Source organism: Oenanthe melanoleuca, chromosome 8, assembly GCF_029582105.1.
Source record: "Oenanthe melanoleuca isolate GR-GAL-2019-014 chromosome 8, OMel1.0, whole genome shotgun sequence".
NCBI classification, from domain to species: domain Eukaryota; kingdom Metazoa; phylum Chordata; class Aves; order Passeriformes; family Muscicapidae; genus Oenanthe; species Oenanthe melanoleuca.
The window spans coordinates 28,276,106-28,297,187 of record NC_079342.1 but is presented as its reverse complement, the minus strand read 5'-3'; the positions used below and the strand labels follow the sequence as shown (position 1 = coordinate 28,297,187).

At 42.1% G+C, this 21,082-nt stretch overlaps 1 protein-coding gene across 4 annotated transcripts in view; it reads left to right on the top strand.

Moving 5' to 3' along the window:
* Positions 1-202: 202 nt before the first annotated feature.
* RASAL2 (RAS protein activator like 2) overlaps positions 203-21,082 on the top strand; it is a 162,764-nt gene continuing 141,884 nt past the window's right edge. For all 4 annotated transcript variants that reach the window (XM_056497376.1, XM_056497375.1, XM_056497374.1 and 1 more), the window contains exon 1: positions 203-433. In XM_056497376.1, coding sequence (XP_056353351.1) covers positions 274-433 — 160 coding nt within the window. In that variant the 5' untranslated portion in view covers positions 203-273. The remainder of the gene's footprint in view (positions 434-21,082) is intronic.

Genomic DNA, 21,082 nt, shown 5'->3' with positions numbered 1-21,082 from the left:
ACGCGAAGCCCCGCACAGCGAGGCGGCCCCGGGGGGAGGCGGGGGCCGCGGAAAGGGCTGCCGGCGGCTCCGAGGGCAGCAGGACACAGCCGCCAGCCACTGCCCGGCGCTCCCTCAGGACAGGGGCGGGGCGCCGGGGCTCCGCCTGGCTGACGCAGAGGGCGGGGAGGGGCGGGCCCGGGCCCGGGGAGGGAGGGATGGAGCCGCACTGAGGCGAAGCGGGGCCGGGGCGCAGCGCGGGCGGCGGCGGCGCCTCCTCGTCCCCACGGCAGCATGGAGGCGGCCGCGGGAGCGGCGGCAGAGCCGGCGGCATGGGCGGCGGAGCCCTTCGTGGAGCCGGAGCCGAGCTCGGAGGAGCTGGAGGCGGGCTTCGCGCTGGACCGCGTCCTGCGGGAGTCGGTCTGCCAGCAGCAGGGCTGGGTCCGCGTCTACGGTGAGGGGCGCCGGGGCGGGGAGCGCCGGAAAACTTCCCGGCCCCAACTTCTTTCTCCCTTTTTTTTTCTCCCCTCTGCCGAAGGTAGCGATTCCCCGCGGCTCCTTGCCCCCCCTCCCCGTTCCCGGAGCCCCGGGGTTCGCTCAGCGCCACGCCTTCCCCTCTCCTGAGGTGCGGGATGCTCCGGTGTTGGGATCCACGGCCAAAGCTTTTGTGTGCCCGGAGTCCAGGATGTGTGCCCGGGATGCGGGTGCCGGCAGGGCTGAGCTCTCCCGGATCTAATTAGTATTAATGAGCTGCTGAAGGCCTGGGAGGTGCTCATGCCGTGGGTCCCGTCGCCACAGACTTATTGGTGTGTATTACATTGGCACCTTTATCATTTATAAAAACGATGTTAAGATCTTGAGCAGTTCAAGGGGTTGTTTCCCCTTCTTTGTCAAACTCTCCCTGGTATGCAACCATATGCTTGATTTATGTGGCCGGGCCTCTGGTTTGTTGAGGCTCCTAGCTGAAGTGCAGTCAGATTTAATCTCTCGATCAGCACCTAAATAGTGGAAATTCTGTTTTATCTTTTCCTTGTCTCTTGTTTGTCTTGGTAATTTAAGGATAATTACTCCCACGTTTCGGAGTGAAGAGCACTGCAGGCATTATTTTGTTTTCCCTCCTGTAACAAATTTGATGGTCCAGCCTTGAAAAGGCATCAGTTGTGGTGTGTGCACATGTTACCTTTGTCTGATCTTATTATTGTTGTCCCCTCCCTGGAAGTGTTCAAGACCAGGTTGGACGGGGCTTGGAGCAACCTGGTCTAGTGGAGGGTGTTGGAAGAAAACCATCTTTAAGGTCCCTTCCAACCCAAACAATTCCATGTTTCTATGATTATGGAGAACCTGTACAAACACTCTTCTGTTGGTATTTTTTTGGATGTCTTATGCTGGTCATTGTCCCTTTTGTCTTCTTCCCCACTCCTGTATCCCAGCGAGATTCTCCAGGTTTTCCTTGACCTGTAAAACTAGAAGCAAATGCTGTCTGTGTCATTGATCTGTTACTGGTTGTGTTATTCCTGAAACACAACGATGACATGAATAAGTTATATGTAACAACTCTGCTGCTTTTCTTGGCTTATGGCAGGTAATTGTGAGTGCCACCAGCCTGAGCCTTCACACATATCAAATGAGGAAGATCAGGCTGCAGGTTTTCTGAAGAGCATGGTCTGTTCAAACACCTTTGTGTTTATTTTGGAAGCTTGAAAAGCTGGTGCAGTGGGATGAGGTTGTCTGTCTGCTTTCTGTCTGGTGCATCAATGAGCAAAGTTATACTTAGCACAATTAATTGCAATAGAAGTCTGGGATTTTTAGCAGTTTGCACTATGTTTAGCTTGCTGCTTCTTGCCTACCTTGCTTCCGTTAATGCCAGCCTAGAGCTGAGACTATAAAATGCAGCCTCATGCAGAAATATCTGTTGTTGTTGAGAGGAGTTCCAAAGAGAGCAGTTTGCCTTTGGATTGTTTGTTTGTTGAGATTACTTTCTAAAGGTAAAAGGAGAATGTGCTTAAGAAGAGGATGTCTGGCACCAGCCTATCTGATTGTTACCCAAGGTTGTATCTTCCATGAGTGGAAGCAGGAATGTGGTTTCAAAATTAGCCACAGTGAGAAACTTGTTGATAAAGTCATACGTTGTGATGTGCTTGTAGTTTGACACTAATGTGTAGATAAATGGGAAAAAATTCCATGACAGGGCCCAGCTAGCTCACAGAAAATCAGTATACACTTCAAGCACGTGAAAATACATCTCATAGCCCAAGGACAATAACTAATTATTCATAGTCTGTGTTTAAAAATAACTCATTATCCCTCTCCCTCATAAAGAATCTGATGTGGTAGTGTCTTCTCTCCTTCCCCAAGAAATTTCAATCGGATTAGCTAGTATTTGTTTGTTTCCTCCTGCTTATTAGCCTTTTTTTTTTCCTTGCATGAGCACATCTGGAGAAGTTTGCGGACAATGAATCAAGCTGAAACTGTGCCATGTTTGTGCACAGCTAAATATGGGTTACAAACCAATGAGTGACAAGTGTTATTCATAGGATTAAAAGTAAAGCCTTGCACAGTTGTTTGAGGAACCACAGCAGCATAGCGAAAGAAAACAGGAGCAGAAAGCTTAGCCTTATTGTCTGCATTGTCTGATAAACAATGAGAACACTAACACTAATTATTTCACCATGAATGGCTAGGGGAGGGAAGGAATATCGAGCACATGAAAAGTGGAGAAGCGTTTTCTGGCATGGTGAGAAATAGAGCTTTTGATGTCACTGCATTTCTTTTCCACACGTCTCTGTGATCACGAGCTGCTGTGTAGGGGAGTTGTTCCAAATGAAAGGTGACTGAAAAGTGTCCCTAGTAGTGAAAACATGTATTTTAGAGAAAAAGAGCTCAGCAGCCACTTAAAGACAGAGTGCTGTTTATTTCTGTGCATCTCTACTTGGTGGTGGTGTGCCATCCACTTTGTCTCTGTCCAAAGAAGTAATTACTGCCATGAGGAGAGCTGGTCTGGTTGCAGAGCCTGTAAAACTTCGTCTGTTAGCACAGAGAAAAGAATTTAGCAGTAAAGTCCCATCATTGCTGGTCTCTGCAGCTTGCCAGCAGTGTGACAGTGATGTGAATACAGTAGGACTTTACAATGTCTGGGATGTGATTTCAGTGTGACACTGAGGTCTTGTCTGACTTCACTATGAGATCTAAATCACAGTCTGGCTATTTTTGCATTTCCTGCCTTAGCTGCACTAGTTCCAAGGGTGGCTGTTTCATTCTGCGTTCTGGAGGTTCAGCAGCTTCTGCTTAAATGAATTAGCCAGGACGTTATCATGGAAATACAGTTTCCTTACCCACGGATGGAGTTTGAAATATAATTAGTTTCCTCTAACCTGATGTTTGAATAGTGGACAGGAGCAGCAGATTTGCTTGTCAAAGTGATAGGTTTAATTGCTCGTGAAACACAAATCATGTGAGTGCTGTTAGATGATGTTTCCAAGAACTGGTTTTGACACACAACTAATGTTTCTGTAAAATATGTATTGACATGTGTTCTGGGTGAGGGCTTCCATTCAGACTCGTGGCATGTGTGCAAGGGATAGGAGGGGGGAGGTGTCTTGCCTGGACTAATGCTATGATTATTTTTATTTTTTTTCCCTTCTCTCTAAAAGTGATAACTGACTTTTGAAAGCATCCACCCATGTTTTGAGGTCTTTTGCTCTGCTCTTTGAAACAGGTTTTGTGAGGAGGAGGCAGGGCAATAACTGAATAGACAGCGTTTTCAGTGCTAACTGTGAAAACAGAGCAATTACATTGCCTGGTGTGGCTGACTGAACATCCATGGATTTTGCAGGAATGAATTCTAAAGTCAGCATCACAGCATTGGTGTTAAATGTTGCATGTGATGGGAGTAGAATCAGTTTTTGCCTGATGTACAGTCTGTGTCTGAACAGGTTGCAAACTTCTGTGATGGACTTGTCAGATTCATTGATGATGTGCCTGCTCTAAGCTCACTGCAAAAGCTCCTGTGCTGAAATATGTGAAAAATAGCACAGGGAAGAGTCTGTTCTTGAATGCTCATCCTGCAAACAGACATGGTTGCTCTGGGGCCTTATCTGGGCTAGGAAATATCTTTCTCTTTTAGCAGCAGTGCTAAAAGACAATGATAACTGTACAAACTCCAGTGCAGATGGGATGTGGACCCTTTCATCACTTTGACCTCTAATCCTGCGGGCAGTCTGGAGACATTCCTCGCTGCTGGAATGACCCTTCTTGCCCCCCTTTCTCCTGACAGAAGGAGAAGGCTCTTCAAGCATATGCTAGAAGTGCTCCATCCTTTTTCATGGATATCAATCTGCAGACAGAGCTTCACTGGCTCTGACTCCAGAAAAACTTAGACCCTAGACCAGTTAGAAACTTCTCTTTGCTGCCTCAAACCTGAGTTCCAGGCTTTTAAGTATTGGCCCTCAGAAAATACCAGACCCATGCTCAGGACTGAAGCCATGGTAATGTACGTGGTGTCATGTGGAGATTAAAAAATATCTGTGGCTTGGGCACTGAGCAGAAGCATCTCCTAATCATGTGAAATGCAGTTCAAAAGCCCAATTTCTGTGAGCTATCCATTCCAGCAGTTCGTTGTCTGCCTTGCTTAGCTCTTTTATATCAATAGTTTTAACTCTGTTTTGAGAGGTTTCTGGTTCCTTGCAGCCTGCCTCGTTATGGCTTTGTAAGTAGCTTTTTATATCTACCTTTTCTTTTTATATTCTTGTTTTATTCCACTGTTTGCAGTCGCATCTAAAACCGCACAGATTATCCATTTCCAAGCCGTCTTGCTTTGGATGGATACCAACAGGCTTTGGTAACGAGTAGCATCTTCTTGTCAGCAGATCCTTTCCTTCCAGCCCTGCTCATGCTGCTGGCCGGCGTTTTCCGAGCTGTGCGGGGATGGGGAGTGTGAGCCGCGCCCCCCTGCCCGGGGTCCCGCCTGCCCCCCGGCTCCACCCGAGCCCGAACAGGTCCCACCAGGTGGCGGCATCTCCATTGCGGTGGTGCAGGACCTGGCCAGGATGCCCGAAACACGCGAGGGGGATCCTGGTCCTCTCCGCTTCCAAACCTTATCACTCATCTCCACAGGCTCAGTTACAAAGTACTCTAGAGGCCGTCTAACAAGGGGGAGGCAGGAACGTTGTAGTTAATGCAAAAACCGAAAAAAAGCCCCCTTGGCAGCGAGGCAATCTGATAGGTGAGATGGCTGTTACTGAGGGTTTTCTCCTCCTTGAGACGTGTGCAGGTAGTGAGCTGGGCTTGGGTTTGTATACCACTGCCTTTCTCAGTGGGTATGGAGCTGCAGTTCCTTGCAGGAGAACTTTTCCTTTTAGGAAGGACTTTACAGGAGATAAGGTGAGGATGTGGCCGAGACCCTTGGAGACCTGCACGGCATCTGTGCAGCCAGTCTCATGTTGGAAAGGAGAGGTTCAGTGTTCATGAATGTTCCTTTCCTTCTGATCAATAGGCTTATTTTTAACTCCACCAGAAAATTGGTGCAAAAGCAGGCTTGAAGATAAACCTTGTTGGGCCAGGAAATGTCATTTCCTGAGTATTTTGGACAATGCCTGCTGTGGTGATATTTGACCTTATCATAGCCTTCAGGTACTGAATGAGGGACAGACGTTGAATACCGACAGCATAAAGCTTTTGTTAGTTTTGTTGAAATGAGAGGTAACAATGAGTTCTGGTTGGAGACCCATTGTAAAAGGCAGAATTTAATCAAAACCGAGGTTTTAAGTGCCTGTGTTTGCTACAGATGAGAAGTGTGCTATGGGCAGAGATGCTGCTTTCCCTTGCCAGCCAGCAGCAGGGAATATCAAAAGATGAGAGAAGTGCTCTTACAGGTGATCTGCTCATGCCTGCTCTATGACAGCTCCTCTAATAGCCCTTTTTGACTCCAGGGAATTCTTACAGGCATGCAGGGGGTGAATTACAGATCTTCTCTGCCTTATTCTCCTGACCTGAGTGGAGCTGAGGGCTGGACACAGCCCGTTTTCTCCTTGGTTGCTTTACTCTGGAATCTTATTGCAGAATCAACCCTTTGACGTTAAAACTGTTTGCCTTTCCTCTTTTTAAGGAACATTGACAGGAATTTATACATAAAAGAAGTTCTAAAAATTTTTGGGGGAGTTTTTAGCTGGACTCCTTCAGCTGGCTGTGTTGTTGCAAGTGTTGCCTAGGTTACTAATTTACTAAGTCACTTAAATATTTGGAGGCATCAACAATACTAGAGTATGCTAGGGAAAATGAGGATGACATTATTTTAAAACACTGGTTTCCTGACTCCTGTATTTCAGTCACACGATTTATCTCTGGCTGAACATTTTCATGTGGTGCTGTTTCCTATTTTTAAACAATAGGGGAAAAAAAAGGGAAGATAAGAAGAGCATAGCTGTGACCTGTTGACTTATTATGAGATCATGGATTCCTTTTAACTGATATTTATAGATTTTTATAAAAAATAGCTGAGACTTCAGTATTTGCTGACATATATGCCTTTTTAGCCTCAGGGTCAGAAGTTAAGCTCTCATCTGAATTCTTTCGAAGTCCTCTGTGAAGACACATGGTAATCATGGAAATACAAATTCTGCAAGGAAAGTAACTAAGTGTTAAGAAATATTGCTGCATTTTGGTTTGTAAAAATCTCTCAAAGCCCCTTGTGTGTTTTGATACCCTCCTATCTCAGAAAGCCTTTATAAAAGTTATCAGGAGGGAATAGCATTTGTTAATTCGCTTTAATAGGGTTTCAAAAGGTCACAAAAATTTAGAAAGGCTCATCTCCAAGATTATTTTTCCGGGATTATTTTTAATTGTAAAACAAGTTGAAGCAGTGCAAGTAATGAGGTTTTGGAGGTGAAGGGGTCTTTGCACTTAAGTAAATGTAAAACTAAGTCCTGGATTTAGATACTTTATTATCTTAAGAGATTTTTTTTTTTTTTTTTTCCAACTGGGAATACCCCATTAGAAATTAGCTCTTACACTGCAAGCACTGGCAGGCAGTTAAACACATTAATTCTGCAATCTGTGGGAAAACGACACCCATTTCAGCAGATGTGAGATGCGTCTGGTGTGGATTTGCATAAGAATGCATATGCTTCTCTGTGAGTTTCTGCTTGATTAAAACTTGCAGGCACCTTTTCTCTTCCTCTGGTGCTGTGTCTGCATTCTTGGATATTAATGGTTTAATTGAAAATACCCCGGTTTTTCTGTCTTAAGATAATTAATTTTATTTACACAGTGCTGCACTGTAGATGGGCTTGGTGCCGTATAGACAGAGGCTGCTTTGCTTGTCTTTTGGAATTTGTAGCCAGGACCAGAGAATAAAGGATATAGCAAACATGAAAAATGGCAAATGTGTTTGAAAGTGGATGAAGGATTACACGGTGGAGTATCAGGAGCTGGGAGGGGATTGTGTGTATTCAGTCCCAGCTTCCGAGGAGGTGTGGGAATGGAAATCAGTACTGTGATGAGAGGAAGAGAAGTGTTGAGGAATCTGTGACTAAAAATGATCTCAGACTTAATCCCTCCCAGTGTTAGGCTTTTACAGTAGCAGTCCAAGAGATCTTCACCTCGGTTCTGTTCTCAATCTGGATGGGGTGAAAAGAACGTGGAAAAGTCCTTCAGGTAGACCATAGATACTCTAGCATTCAATCTGAGAAAACTTTCTTAACTCTGGTAGCAGGGAATTGAAGCAGAGACTGGGGGACTGGAAGTACTGAAAAAGATTACTCGGATTTTGACTTAAAATTTCCAATAAGGAGACAAAACTTCCTTGGAGTGAACATCTTGTATCCATTGTATCCACATAACATGTAACAAACGCTGGATGCCCACTGCCACCTTCTAGGGCTTCAGGATATGTTTTGTGTTGGGAAAGGGAGGAAACTTAAAGCAGAGGGGTCTGTGGGACAGGCAGCTGATGGCAGTGAGCCAAATTGCACCAACAGCTTCATGTTCTCCTGAGAGAGCTCTGATGTTCCCTAGCTCTGGAATAGCAGCCTTCAGGGTTCGGCTGAGAAAGTTGGAAAGCCTGGAAATGTATGACACATCTGCTTTTTGGAGGATCCTTCACAGAGGAACTCCAAGTTACTACATTTCTCCTCTTGGGGTATGCATCATCCTTTGCTAGTAAGGGCTTGGAGAAAATATTGGTGGGTTTGGCATTTCTGGAGGGATTTCTACTCCTCTTTGATACTTGCAGGACAGAGTTAAAAACCTGCTTGCTTTTTTCAGGAACTCATTACTTGAGTCAGTGGATTGGCTTGAGATAAGTGGAGGTAATTCACACCCTCATTTAGCTGACTCTTTAGTGCACTGATACTGGTCTCAACAAGATAGGGGACAGATGCTGCACTACTCAGCACAGTGTGTGCTATGAGGGTTCTAGGAAAATGTGTGCAAAGCAGCAGTGGCTGGGAGGGCTGAATGCAGTCCTTGAATCTCGTTTAGAAATTAAATTATCACTTTGCTTCAGTTTTCTGTTCAATTTTGTCTTGACAAATGGTGACTGCTTTATTAACAGTTCCATCAGGGTTAAAGGAGAAAGGATCAGTTTCACTTACTTGCACCATTCATTGCCTTGCTGTGTGAGTGCATCCAAAGCATTAATGGTTTTATTTGAGAGGGCTGCTCTGAGCTGAGAAGGTGAGGAAATGAGGCACAAATAGGTCAGATAACTTGTCCAAGGACATACAAGAAACTTGGCAACAGAAGCCAGATCTCCTGAGACACCTACCGTGCTTTGCTTGCATGCCTTGGGTTGCACCACTTTGTGTTTGGGGTGTCTTTAAGCCTGCTGCTTTAGTTGGATCCTCTGTAACTCTTAATCCTCTCAAATACCTTACTAGCTGTCAGATCTATAGGTCAGCAGGGCAAGATGCCTTCAGTGGGGGGGACTTTCATGCAGGTGATTACATCTGCTTGCTCCTTTTTTTTTTTTTTTTTTTTTTTTTTTTTTTTTTTTTTTTTTTTTTGTACTCCCCAGAAAGCCAAAGGTAAAGTTATGTTGACCTTCAAAGTGGAATAAACTTGTCTCATTACACTGATAGCAGGCTGGACCACTGGAATGAAGGTCTTTGGATAGCCAGCACTCATTAGCTTTTTGTAATTTGTAAGCAGGGCTGGGTGGTGCCTAAATCATTAATTTCAGGTAGGTAACACTTCAGTGCTGACTGAGGGAAGAAAATATATGACAGATCAAAACTGGAAAACCATAGAACAATGGTTAAAGCACTTTGAGCTGCAGCATCCTTCCCATGGTATTTGGGACCCAGTGCCAGTGTGTAACACAAGTTTGGTTGGCTTTGCTAACACTCGACTGATCCATGTAGTTTTCCATGTTAGTTAGGTGTTTTATTTTAGGAGTAAAGTGCAGTGCAGGCTCTAGGAAAGAAAGAAGACAAAATGCTTCCTGAGAAGATGTTTATTTATATTATGAGTTTATACCTCAAGCTGTACAGACAAGCTGCTGCCTTTGCTGTGTTTCCTACTTGCTTAAATATGCTGGAACACGTACATCACACACCAAAAACACAATGTGCTTACACTTGCTAGGAAATCATTGGACTTCCTCGTCAAATAATACTAAGTATTTCCTATATTAAGGCATGTTTCTGTAATTATTTTCCATCTTTTTTTTGTTCAGGATGGTGAGTAGTTGTTATCCTGGAAAATAAGAAGTCAGGAAAGAAACAAACATCCTTCTAAAACAGGTTTGAGAAGATTTATTTTCCAAATGGCATTGGTTTATGGGGGTCCCCTTCTCTCTTGCTCTCTGGCAGCACTTGCTTAGGATGTCAGTGAGGTGTGGGTTGATTGATTACCCTGTTGAATGGATTTCATGGGGTCCTTCCTTAACTCCTTCCATTAGCTAAGGCCTTGCTCACTGAAGTTTTCAAATAGCTTCAACTCCCTAGAGATAATGAGTTTTATATCCCATATAGTGAAGTAGCAAAAAAAGTTTTATGGTCCTGCCATAAATATTTATGTCAGTTTGCTTTCACATACCCTTGGCTGGTGACTCCTCTGCTTAAAGAAGCTCCTGTAGTTGTTCATGTCCAACTGTGTACATAAGGCAGAGCAGTGTGAACTGAGGCCATTTCTAATTCAACTCTCCTCATTTTGATTCCTGTGATTACTAATTTCTCAATTTATAGCCATTAAATCATTATAACCATTAAATCAAATTAGGAAGAAAGCCTCTTTTTTTTTTTTTCAGCCTAGACAAGCTCTACAGAGGGAAGTTAAGCATTTTCTGCTCTAATTTTTTTTTTTTTTTTTTTTTAACTTAATAATAGGGAAGTCAGGAATATGAAGTAAACGGCCTCTGTTTGCAGAAATGATGAATGTGTAGGATAAAAGAAGGGGTGATAATGGGGAAACAAATATTTTTTTTATTCCAGACCAGTGCTGGAAATGAGGAATTTGCATGTTGTAAAAGTCAAAATATGTCTGAAATTTTCCTGGAAAAAAATTTGAGAAGAATGTAGTAATAATAGTTAAAAACCAAAGTGTTATGAAAGGGCATTAATCTTTACAATTCTGGTAGAACTATGCTTTCTCCTATTTTATTTTATCAGAATACATTGCTTTTTCTGTGTTAAAAACCAGAGAAGGGTGAAAATACAAAACTGTCTGAAAATGCAGTATGGCTGTCAATGATAAATGTATGTTTGCTGTGAGAGCAGCATTCACCTGAATCATCATGTCTCAAATTTGTCTGGATCCTGACTTGAGCAGGGTGTTTTGCCAGTTATCTCAAATTGTAAATTTTTGGTAAATTGGGTTTAATGGCTCTCTTGGCTCCTTTAACCTCCTGCTTATATATAATGGTGATGTAATACTGTACCTGTACTGTTTTCTGTACTGTACTGTTATCTGTAATTATTACATATGCAAGCCAGTAAGCAACTGTGAATTATGCATAAGCAACTAGAAGGAGGCTTTCTCCTTAGTCCTATATTTTGACTTACACATTTTTATAAAAATAGATTATTATCCCTGTCTTTATGGATAATTTTAAGAACAACAGCTGTTACTATTGAGGACAGTAACTGTTTTCTTTGCAGTGGTCCAAATCTCTTCTCAGAAGGGGTTGGAAACCAGCCTGGGACACAGCAAGTGCTCTGGTAGGAGTTAAGGTAGTTTCCCCCTATAAGCGGGTAGGTGTTCCTATAAACAGGTGCCCAGAATTAAATCAACCTGCTTCTTCTGTGCTGAGAAAATACTTGCTCTGATTACAGGTTGCAGCTTTGATGTTTCACTTAATTCTGGGGGGGGAAGGGAAAAACGTCAGAGTAGACTGTTGGGTCCTAGTTTTCTGATTTCAGGCTGATGACCTTTTGCTTCTCTGCATAATTACCACAGGTATCTGCTGGCCTGGCCTTGAGATCTCTTGGCTGACATACCCATCTCATGTTGTAAAACATAACCACCACATCTGTTTGCAGATTAGTCTCTACTTGGATGGCTCTGGAAAAGCTTTGGGATGAATCTCAAATGAGAGCTGTGGTGACGGGGGTGTTGGGAGGTTGATACCCAGCAATGTAAATCTTTGCTGTCAAGACTGCAGTTGTTTTTGGAATTCAGAAGGGTTACCACCAGTTCAGTCTAAAAACCATGCAATTAAGTTTAAAACTTAGGGTAGCTTTGCAGGAGACTTAGAGAGGAAAAGCTATAGTGTATCACTTGGAGTGTAGTTAATCTGTTTCAGCAGTTTACCAGTTGAGATGTTCTAGCTGTACTTTTGATTTCCATTTATAATAACCACTCAATTCTATAGCTGACACAGTATCCCTCCCTGTTTTGTTTCCAGACTTTATTGATGTGGCTTCTTTGTGACCTACTTTCAACTCTTTAAGGTTGCTTTTTTCACTCCCTCCTAAAAGGAACTGCCTTCCATGAGAAATGCTGGAAGCTCACTAGTGAGTTTTTAATACTGACAGATGAAAACTTGGACCAGCCTGAGTAGCCTTCTACTTACACCCAGGATAGATGCCATGACTGACTCTTGGGTACTTTCTTACTGAGTTCTGTTACTGACCATTTGGAGACCCTGGAGGCGGCTGTTTGGAGAATTAGGGAAGGAAATGCCTGTATTTCCTTGGAGCTCTCATTACTCATGATGGAACTGGCCAGCCCTGTGACTCTTAGGGGCATTGCATTGCCCTCCTGTCCTTGCAGGGCCTGCACTATGTCATGTGCTTATTACTTAAACACTTGCACAGCTGGAGGAAGCAACATCCCAGTTCTTACTACTTTTACTCATTCTGGGGTCTTCTTCATGTGTGTTGCACCTTGTGGTTTTCTCTGTAGTTTCCACTGGTGATGATTCAGTTTGAGGCTGAGCTGCATCTCTCTTCAATTATGGTGCCTTTGCTTTTTATCTGGGCAGGAGGTGTGTGTTTACTTCTTTTGTGGGGACACTTAAAAACAGTTGGTGTGATACAGATGTGTGGTTTTCAGCAGACATGTAACATTTAGCTAAATCTTATGGGGGGATTAATACCTCATTGGAAAAAAGAATTCACCCCTGTAATTTCATAAAGCGGATGTAGCATTTGTAATCATCATCTCATAAAACTGGCTGCTTTTCTCCCTGCTCCATTTCACTCGGGTGTCCAGTTGGTATAAACATTGGTTACCCAAAAGCAAAATCTACTCCAGTCCTTTTTCTGGAATCTTGGTGGCTTTTTGGTTTCCAGCAAAGAGTAGCCAGCTTTGTGTGTGTGTGTGTGTGGCTCTGTTATAAAATGAACATGCTATTAATTTTAACTGCACAGTTTTTGCTTGGAACAGAAATTCAAACCATGAGGGAAATTGTTTGTATGTGTGTCAATACCAAAGCAAAGGTGACATTCAGCTCCCTTTAGGCCTGGAGTTGAACTTGTCTTCGTTCTTCTGGGGTTGGGTACACAGTGCCCTTAACCCTCTTAGGAAAAACTTTACCAGAAGGTGAATGGAGAACTTGAACTACAATAGATATTCATTCACCAGTGCTGAAAGTAACAAGGTATTGGAGGAGCAACAAGTTGTTGTAGTCCACTGTTGTTAATCAGAATCCTCACTGCCTCCCATATTGCCTTGTGTCTAACCAGCTGTGGGCTTGTGTGCTGGTATAAACATGAGGGGGAGTTATGTTTGTAAGTGGAGTGCTAAAAGAGTCTGGGGGCTAAAAATGCAACTGAAAGTCGCTGCACTGGAGTAATTTGTCTCAAAAGGCAACCTCTGGCATGGTGCTGAGTGTTACCAGGGCTCTGAGGTTAAAGGAGCTGCTTGTGATTGGGGAGAAAATGCAGGATTCATCAAGTGTGGGGGTGCCAGCTGGAGTGACCCAGTGGTTTTCTGGATGCACCATCTATGCTCCATGTTTTTTGCCAGCAGGGTGCTGGGTGAAAGCGGGGTGGTGCTGTTTTTGTTGGAAGCAAGCTTGGTACAAGAGGCCATGCTGGTCCAGAAGCATGGCATGTGAAAGCTTTTAGTGGTTTGCAGCTTTTTAGGATGTTTTTTTTCTCTGGTTGAAATATCCAGCAAAGCAAGTGGAACATTGGCACCCATGAGGGATAGCTACTGAGTTTCATGCCTTGGTTTTTGGTTTTTTTTTTGTTTTTTTTTTAAATCTTTCCCTTCATCAGCATATAGGAAAGAATGAATGCAAATCTATTCCCCAACAAATGCAGATGCATATGTTGCTTGGAAGCTGAGCTGGGCAGGAGCTCTGAATTATCAGCATTTGATTCCCAGAGCTTTGACAATCTCCAATCTCCTTAATATTCTGATGAGCCACCATGGGTATTATTCCTCTCTTTTTTTTTTTTTTTTTCATTGAAACTCATACTGCAATCTGAATGCTGTTGGTTTAGGATTAAAAGGGATGTTGGCTGGTTCTGTGCTTTGCACAATTTTCCTGTGACAGCAGAAAGAGGGAGAGTGGATTGTATGATTCTCTTTCCTCCACAGTAGTACAAATGAAGCCTGAATTAGAAACAACTTTTAAAATTGAAAAGTTATCTCCTGTTCATAATTGTGTCTCTCTAATACTATGAGTATTAAAACGCATAAATTATTCATGCAAGGAAGAAATCCTCTGAAATTTTTCTCGGGGAATCAGAGCACCTCCAAGGAAAAAACTTTTTGCCTCTAAAGACACTTAGCAACTCTGCTCTGGATTCTCTGGCAAGAGTATTACTCCACTTACAGCTTATTTTTTAAAATGTAGCTTGCTTACCCAGGTGGCAATTAGATTCATCTTAATGGTAGTGTAAATCTAGAATAGCTTTCCATCCTAAGGGCTGGCCATTTTACTGTCCAGCTGTTTTCCAAATTATTTCTTTCCTTTTCCCCCTTGGTTTCTTTGCTTCACCCCTTAGCTTCACTCTTGCTGCTCACGGTACAGTGAGGGAATAACAGCTGCACTTAGCAGCTCCAATAAATTACTTTATTAGAATTAGAACTGTGTCTGCATTACACTAATACCAAAGGTCTTAGTTCATCTTGTAGCCTCTAAAACGGATTTGTCATCATTTCCACACTACCTCCTTACAGTGGGGGAAGACATCTCTGACTCACCCCCTGGATAAATGGGAATACAGGGAACTGGGTGCTGCTGCCAGGCAATTTGTTCAGGCTTTGTCAGTGGCTAGAAATGTCTTTCTCCTCACTTACTGTGATGTTAAGCATACCATGCAGGAAGAAGACCTACTTTACAGCAGCTCAGGAATAAGGATGAATTACCTTTCTGTCAAAATGATATAAAAAAGTCCTTGAGTCCCTGAGGTTTTAAAGTGGATATTAAAGGACAGTACAAATGTTATCCTAGGACACAGCAAAACTAATGTTCCATCTGAAACCTGAAAATTCTTTAGCATTCCTTGCTCACAGAAAATAAAATGAAACACCTTACTCTTTTCAGGTGTTCCAGTGAGCAGGTGAGTAGGGAGTTGCTTTTTTTCAGTTGGGAAATAGCTCACATTTTGTGTGGCAGGATGGAAATTCCTTGTTTCTTGTCCTGGTTCTTTGAACTTCAGAGCAATGGAATTACATGCCAAGCACAGCAGAGTTAATGTGCAATCCCAGGGAAGCCATGCCTGTGGTGTCCTGGCGGTGGAGCAGAGCAAGTATTAGAGGTCAAACTCAACTCCAAGGTCTGTATGAAAGATCTGAAAGATGAGATGGTGCTTAATGGTTCCTGGAGAAGCCTCGCAGACAGACTCCCTTGCCTGGGAGGAGGTTTCCATTTGAAATGCTAACTCGGGGCTTTCCTTTGAGGCTTCCCAACCTTTCTTATCTGTTGGACCAGTGGTTTTTGCATCAGGAAAGTCTCTACAGAGCACTGGAGGATCACCACTGGAGAGCCCCAGTGCCCAAGGGGTGTGACTCCTTGGGTCTAAGGGTACTCTAGGGAAAAACATTTCCTCTTCTGCATTTTATAATTTCTTGTATACTATCTGTAGCTTGTTATTTTTCAAAATTAGTCTCTCTGCTACACCCACCATGGCTCCTAAGCAAAATTTTATCCCTTTTAGAAGGGCAGCCCAGACAGAATATTAACACCATGATAATTATTTTGTGAAGAAAGGGCTAAAAAGGGAACAATTTGCCTCAGTTATCTTGTCAAACTTGTTTAATGTCAGTATGTGAAGTATTTCACTAGAATATTCCCACCTCTACTCTTAGTAAGTGGATGTTTTTTGTGGCTGGTACACACAAGGTATGAACTTCCATGCACACATCTCTGCCATAACTTCTTTGATCTCACTCATATACCAGTTGTTTCTTTTGAGTAGCTTATATAGTGGCAAACAGAATGGGTAGAAAAAATGGGGTTTGATTCTTGTCTTTCTGAAGGTGCTCCTTTGTCTTGAAGAAAAGAGAAATTGTTATTTATAAGCCAAATAATGTATTTTTAAATGCAGTGTGTGGTTGGGAGTAGTTTTTTTAACTGTTCTACTTTTAACTGGAATTCTGTGGGTGAAGTGCTAGAATAAAACCCAGCAGCAGCTTGATGCTGTGCACCAGTTGGATGGTAAAGCAGAAAGAAAAATACCAGGGAAGCTGAGGAAAGGGGCAGCAGCCCTAAAAATTCAAATTCTTCTTAATCCATCTCTTAATTGTCTTACTGCACTCTCAGGAGTTCAAAGGCAGCCTGAAAGCAGAGACTGAAGTTCTTCATGGGAGATTTGACAAATCCACCTGTTAGCATCACCTGACAACTGATTTATCATCTCTGAGAAGCAGAAGATTGCTGTGACTTGTCTGCAGGACAAGTAAAACTTAGTAACAGTGTTGGGGTATTTTAAAAATTGTCATGATCATGTAAATCCTGTTATCTCTGTTAACCCAAGGTCTGAACTGTAAAATGACATTAACTTGCTTAAAAAAACATTTAGAAAGGTCTCATATTAACAGATAACAGGACATTTTTCCCCCTTAGTTAATTCTTAAATCCTGTTGCCTTTCAAAGACTGACACTTCTGTCTTTCAGCCCTATTTCTCTGGTAATAGAATATTGAAGAAGACATCTTTTAAAGAAAAAACCCAGCATGTAGCTATATCACATCAAAAAATACAAAGGAAGAAAGTCTGCTTAATCTGACAAAGCATCAGTGTTTAGGCTATAAGCTCATTATGTGGCTTGTGTAGTGGGAGCTGATTTTTTCAAATTAATTTCTATGATTACCATAATAAACATTTTAATAATATCCTTTCCTTCCCTCATATCCTCAGCAGATGAATATTTCAGTAGGTTATCTGGTCTTTCACAGCAGCCTTTATCCCAATCAGCCATGCATGATCTGTTTACAAGAATGCTTACAGGTATTTCCACTATAATTTCATGTTCCAGGTTATGCTGCTTCAGCAGCTTCTCTCAGTGCATTTGGGGTGTTCCCAGAAAACACTCAAGGAGTTTTCAGACCTTTGAATTTCTAATTTTATTTTCTAGTCAATGCAAAGGAGTCACATCATATTCTATTTAAATCTTTCGACTGTCTGCAAAGCAGTTTGCTGTAGCAAACATCCAACACCTTGAACAACGAGGCTGGTGCTGCAGCATTAGTTTTGGTATGTGCATTATTTGTAATAAGTAAAGCCCTGTGTTCTGCTGATGCTGTGACTGAAAGGTCGAGGGAATCTAGAAAGTAGGAGTAGGGCACTCTTAAATGGCAGAGATTTTTTTGGGACTAGGGATCTGTGCAGAGCTGCCTCCTGCTCTGGGGTCCCAGCATAGGAAGGACATGGACCTGATGGAGGTATGCAGAGAAGGCACCAGGATGATCAGGGGGATGGGGCAATTCTGCTGTGAGGAAAGGCTGAGGGGATTTGAATTGTTCAACCTGGAAAAGGGAGGTCTTTGGGGTGACCTCATTGTGGCCTTTCAATAACTGAAGGGAGCCCATGAGCCAGATAGAGAGAGACTATTTACAAGAGCACAGAATAATAGGACAAAGAGAAATGGGCCCAAAATGAAAGAGAATAGATTTAGATTAGATGTAAGGAAAAAATTCTTCCCTGTGAGGATGGTGAGGCCCTGGCACAGGTTGTCCAGAGAAGCTGTGTCTGTGCCATCCCTGAAAGTGTTCAACACCAGGTTGGACGTAGCTCAGAGCAACCTGGGGTAGTGGAAGGTGTCCCTGCTGATGGCAAGGGGCTGGTAGTGAAAGATCTTCAAGAGCCCTTCCAGTCCAAACCATTCTGTGGTTTTATGACTTTGTATACTGACAGCTTCTATAACAATCTCATGTTCTGTATGTTGTCCATGATTACTCCAAAGCTTCTGCTTCCCTAGTTTGTTTCCCATCAGTAGCCTTGAATATCTGTCCTAGTGCCTTGAGCATCTCTTCTGTGTCTTGCACTCTCCCAAGCACTTTGTCAGCAAGTAGAAGAGCTGCAGCACACTGGTTAGGAGATCTGAAAGCTGTGTGTGGGAAGGCTAGATGAGCATTTGAAATCAAAATAAAATCTCCCAGGAAAGCAGTGGCATAATCAGCAATTCTAGTATGTAAAGCTGATTTTTCTAACCTGTCCATTTTCTGCACATGGTTCCCCGTGACCTCCCTTTTTTTGCTTGCCTTTGCTGTTTGGGCTTTGGGGATGGGACACCTATTTTTAAAGGTGCATTATATACACTAGGTAAGTTTACTGGCCTAAGAAAACAGCACAAGAATAAGGTAATAATTGTCAAAATCTCCTATCAAAACCTCTGTAACAAATAAAGCATGAATAAAATGATTCACACTTTTGAAGTGATTATACCTGTTAGTACTGAGGATAGACAGCAAAGTCTAGATATTGTTTATTCTTTTTCTTTTTTGAAATTACCTGGTTGCTGGTAAGTGCCAGCATTATTGCTGTCTCAAGGCTTTTCCAGTGACAGCTTATTAAGAAATGGAATACTCTCAGAACTGCACTATTTTAAAAATAGGGGTTTAGGGACTGTGTGGAAATGAGGAAGCAGACAAAGAGGCTTCGGAATTCCAGTCTGGTGCAGAGGAGCAGATTCATTGCTGCAGGAAGAAACGGTTTCTAAGAAACTTTTGGAAAAAAGGAGGAAGAAAATAGCATTGGTTAAGCCTGTGACCTGCTGCACACTTTTGCAAGTGTTTCAACATCAATACGGATACAAGTAGTAAAGGTGAAATATAGGAGTAAAAGCACCTCTCATGATAAGACCAGAAGAAACAGGTTTTACTGTAAAGATGAAATGTTTCTTGCACTTGTATTTTAAGCAATGTTTTGCTCCTTTAAAAGTGTTCAAGGAAGACAGAGATCGAGCAGGAGACATGCTAATTACACAAAGCTCGTTTACTTCTGACATGTCACGCCAACCATTAAATCAGAAGATGTGACGAAAACAGGTTTAAAAGGTTGTTTTGCTAAGTCTGAACTGTTCATTCTGTTTCCATTTTAGTTTAGTTGCAATTTTGTCTTGTAAAATCTGTGAGGGCATAAATACATACAAATATGATGGACTTTTAAACTTGCCATATTTCTAACAAGTGGTGTAGGAAACTGCTGCTGCCTGTTGACCCTGTCCCTCTGAACATCAATAACAATATGTTTATTTTTCCCCATCTCAAATGTTAAGCTGTTGATTTCAGTGGTTTTGACCTTCATTTCCTGTTGGAATGAGACTTTTTTTTTTTTTCTTCCCCCTCCTTCTCTGTGGATTTGAAGGTTGACCATCAGGAAGCAATATTTTGTGCTTGTTTTAAGCTATGCAACACATATTCATTCTGTGCTTTTTCTGTCCTTGGTTTCAACTTGTAATATCTCAGCTTCTTCCTCATTTACTCCAAACACAGCCAGAAAAAAGGTCTGTCTTTCGTCTTGCAGGCTCTAAGCCTTTAGTAACACTGATGTTAACATTATCAGCAGGCTAAAGTTCATAGGGTGATGCTGAAGTGAGAAACAGAGTGTAAAGGAATTGCCTTGTTATTGTAATCAAAGATTTTTCTCAAGTGGAAAAATAAAACTCCCTGCTAGAAGTTCAGCAAGATCCAATCATCAGTGTTGGAGTTTGAAGGTAGACAATTAGAAAGCAGAATGACAGTGGGATACAAAGAAGATGCGCAGCATCTGTCATGCCTGAAATTGTACAGCTTCTGTTCAGTGAGCCTGGTCACTTAAATATTACCCTGGTTTTACTTGTCCAATTAAACATTTTAAGTAAGTTTTGGCAGCTTAGTTAATACACATGTGATTGGTTTCTTCATGTCTTCATTTTTGCCCTGCAGCTTTGTTAGTCTGATCCTTCTTTCAGACAGCATAATTAAAATACTGGCTCATTAGAAAAATGCCAGGTTTTTAACATCATCTTAATGTAGCCTGTGTGCATCTATTTTTTGCAGCAATATTGCATGCAAGTTTGCCTTTTTTTCTTTTATATTCTTTTGTTTCTCTTTTCCCCCACTGTATTAACAGCTGTGGTAGATGAACCAAGAGCAGGGACCCCTGCATTATGTTGGGACTCGACTTCTGTGGTGACTTATCTGAAGCCTTGCCTGAGTAATGGCTCTGTCAATGTTTGCTGGAGGGGATAAATTTGACTTCCCTGGTCACAGACTACTAATCTGACTTTTCTGTTAATACCTTTGACTCTTTCTTTGCTATCTCAAACAAACCCCAACAATTTAAATAACGCTTAGCCAAGTTGGAGCTGGAGGTACAGTACGTTTTAATCCTGTCTTTATTTCAACAGTATTTTGATTACATGAGATGAAAAAGTTTAAGTTACTCTGTGTTTACTTGGTATCAGTAGATCACAGACACTGTATCACTGTTAACATTCTAAAGAAAAACATTCTTCAAATTTAACTTTGAATACATTTTCCCTGTATTTCTTATGCTTGTGATCTGAGAGATGGGAGTATTTTCTCTCCTACTTTCCTCCTTTTCTTCAAACTCTTACTTAGTGTTTCCAGACAGAGAGAGAAACAGGATACATCAAAAACTTGCATCAGGTTTGTTTGCAGTGACCTGCTGGACTCTGTGGATTTTGCTTTGTATAACAGTTACCTAGGAATTTGGGTCCCCTCTTTTAGGATGAACCTATTGCCTCCAAACTGTTCTGGCTCACTAACCTTGAATAGTGTATTTGTGGAACATTCATCTTCATGAAGCAAATGCAAATCTACCAGTTCCCACATTTCCCAGCTTTCTGTCACTCTAATTCCCTTATCATAAACGCAGCAACTTCAGTTGTCCCTGAATCCTGGCCCATCTGTCTAGGATTTACTAGAATAGTATCATGGTTTAAATAACATTGCCTCCATTTGTGGAAGCAAACATTTATTGTTTTATCTGCAGGCAGAATTGATGAATATTAGTGTTTGCAGGGATAAATGGCATTTTATCATGGACTCGTAGCAATATCCCACCTGGCTGCACCTGCTGTTGGAGACAAAGTACAGGCAAAAGCGACTTACAGGCGGACTTCCAGACCCAGAGAATACTGGAACACTCTCTCAAAACTGATTATAAATTACTTTTTTTCCTAATTTCATCTGTCTGTTTAAATTTTGAGTTTTGTTTTTGTGATCAAATGCTTGTCCCAGCTCCTTTTCCTGGCCAATCTCAAGGA